This window comes from Aplysia californica, unplaced genomic scaffold (assembly GCF_000002075.1).
Source record: "Aplysia californica isolate F4 #8 unplaced genomic scaffold, AplCal3.0 scaffold00081, whole genome shotgun sequence".
NCBI lineage: Eukaryota > Metazoa > Mollusca > Gastropoda > Aplysiida > Aplysiidae > Aplysia > Aplysia californica.
The window spans coordinates 63,617-65,788 of NW_004797351.1; the positions used below are offsets into that span (position 1 = coordinate 63,617).

Genomic DNA, 2,172 nt, shown 5'->3' on the forward strand with positions numbered 1-2,172 from the left:
ACACACACACACACACACACACACACACCAGAGACACGAACTTGCGTATATCCCAGTGTTAACGCTGTTGCCCGATCTTTTAAGTCTGTGATAAAGAAAACAGGATCGACAAAACTCTGTATGCAAATAACAGACTTTTGTTTCTATCACAGATTGGCACCAAATAGCGCGACTTCCCACGCTGTTAGATGAGCAGTATGGGCGTGGTCCGTGAGTTCACGACCTTCCTGGCCGTGTGGCTGGTGGTGACCTCTGCCCCCGCCTCCACAGCCACCAACACAACGTCCACTCCACCCTCTACTGTCTTGGACAATCTCACACCCTCTGCGGAGGCCGTCTCGACTACAGAGGGGGAGGTCGTCACCCCCTTCTTCGTCTCAGACACGACAAAGGGAAGCAACGACAGTGTGATTATTGAGAATACATCAATAGATACAACAAAGACAAACGACGACATCATTGAGAATACATCAACAGATACAACAAAGACAAATAACGACATTATTGAGGACATTATTGAGGACATATCAACAGATACAACAAAGACAAACAACGACATTATTGAGAATACATCAACAGATACAACAAAGACAAACAACGACATTATTGAGAATACATTAACAGATACAACAAAGACAAACAACGACATCATTGAGAATACATCAACAGATACAACAAAGACAAACGACGACATCATTGAGAATACATCAACAGATACAACAAAGACAAACACCGACATCATTGAGAATACATCAACAAACACAACACCCCCCACCTCAACAACTTCTCACGACCTCTACGACGAGCCCACAGACACAACACCGAGCTCTACGGTCCCTGACGCCGACTACGATCTTCTCTACGAAGCACAGAGAGTTTACAAACAGCTCCACGGGATCATTCACAACTCAGACAGCTTCAAATACAGAATCCCGCCCTTCAGGACCAGCATTGAGATGTATTTCGAGCCTGTCCAAGTCGTTTCGGTCAACGACGGGGAACAGTCGGTCCACCTGAAGGTGTTTATTGACCTCTACTGGACGGACATGAGTCTGGCCTGGGATCCTCTGGACTACCAGGGACTGGACATGCTGGAGATATCGTCTGACAAGATTTGGACGCCGAGGATCATCATCCCACACGCCATCGAGAAAGAGGAAATACAAGTGCCCAAATTCTTGCACCTGAGCCATGATGGAGGAGTGAGGGCCTTGGTTCCTGGGTTTGTGAAGTTCCTGTGTTATCTGGACCTGGAGTTCTTCCCCTTCGACGAGCACAAATGCCAGCTGGCGTTCCTGGAGAGCAGCCGCAACACCCTTCTCCCGCTCACCACCACCAGCGCCACCACCCTCAAGGCGGAGTTTTCTACTAGCGCAGACTGGGTTCTCCTGGGCTACAACTGTACACAGAACACCCTGCCGCGAGAGGACACCACCTTCGTGTCCTGTGATATGCGCATGCGTCGCAGGAGTACCTTCTACGTCGTCAACCTGGTGCTGCCCATGGCCTTGACCTCTACAATGACCTTGGCGGTGTTCCTGGTTCCGGTGGAGTCCGGGGAGAAGTTGTCGTTCCTGGTGTCCATCTTCGTGTCCACTTCCGTGTTCCTCAACTTTATCGTGGACCTCGTGCCGCGCAGTATGGAGAAGGTGAGGTCAACTTTCGGTGAGGTCAATCTTTGGTGGGGTCAACCTTTGGCGGGGTCAACCTTTGGTGGGGTCAATCTTTGGTGGGGTCAACCTTTGTTGGTGGGGTCAATCTTTGGTGGGGTCAATCTTTGGTGGGGTCAACCTTTGGTGGGGTCAATCTTTGGTGGGGTCAATCTTTGGTGGGGTCAACCTTTGGTGGGGTCAACCTTTGGTGGGGTCAATCTTTGGTGGGGTCAACCTTTGGTGGGGTCAACCTTTAGCGGGGTCAATCTTTGGCTGGGTCAACCTTTGTTGGTGTCAATCTTTGTTGGCGGGGTCAACCTTTGGTGAGGTCAAGCTTTGTTGGCGGGGTCAACCTTTGGTGAGGTCAAGCTTTGTTGGCGGGGTCAACCTTTGGTGAGGTCAAGCTTTGTTGGCGGGGTCAACCTTTGGTGGGGTCAGCCTTTGGCGGGGTCAACCTTTGTTGGTGGGGTCAACCTTTGGTGGGGTTAACCTTTGGCGGGGTCAACCTTTGGTGGGGTCA

General features: G+C 50.6%; 1 protein-coding gene across 1 annotated transcript in view; it reads left to right on the top strand.

The window, feature by feature from the left end:
• Positions 1–1,649, top strand: part of LOC101861566 (acetylcholine receptor subunit beta-type unc-29) — a gene marked incomplete at its 3' end in the record, with an annotated part of 4,222 nt that extends 2,573 nt beyond the window's left edge. The window contains 1 exon segment of the mRNA XM_035968766.1: positions 153–1,649. Coding sequence (XP_035824659.1) covers positions 189–1,649 — 1,461 coding nt within the window.
• Between the last annotated feature and the right edge of the window lie 523 nt (positions 1,650–2,172).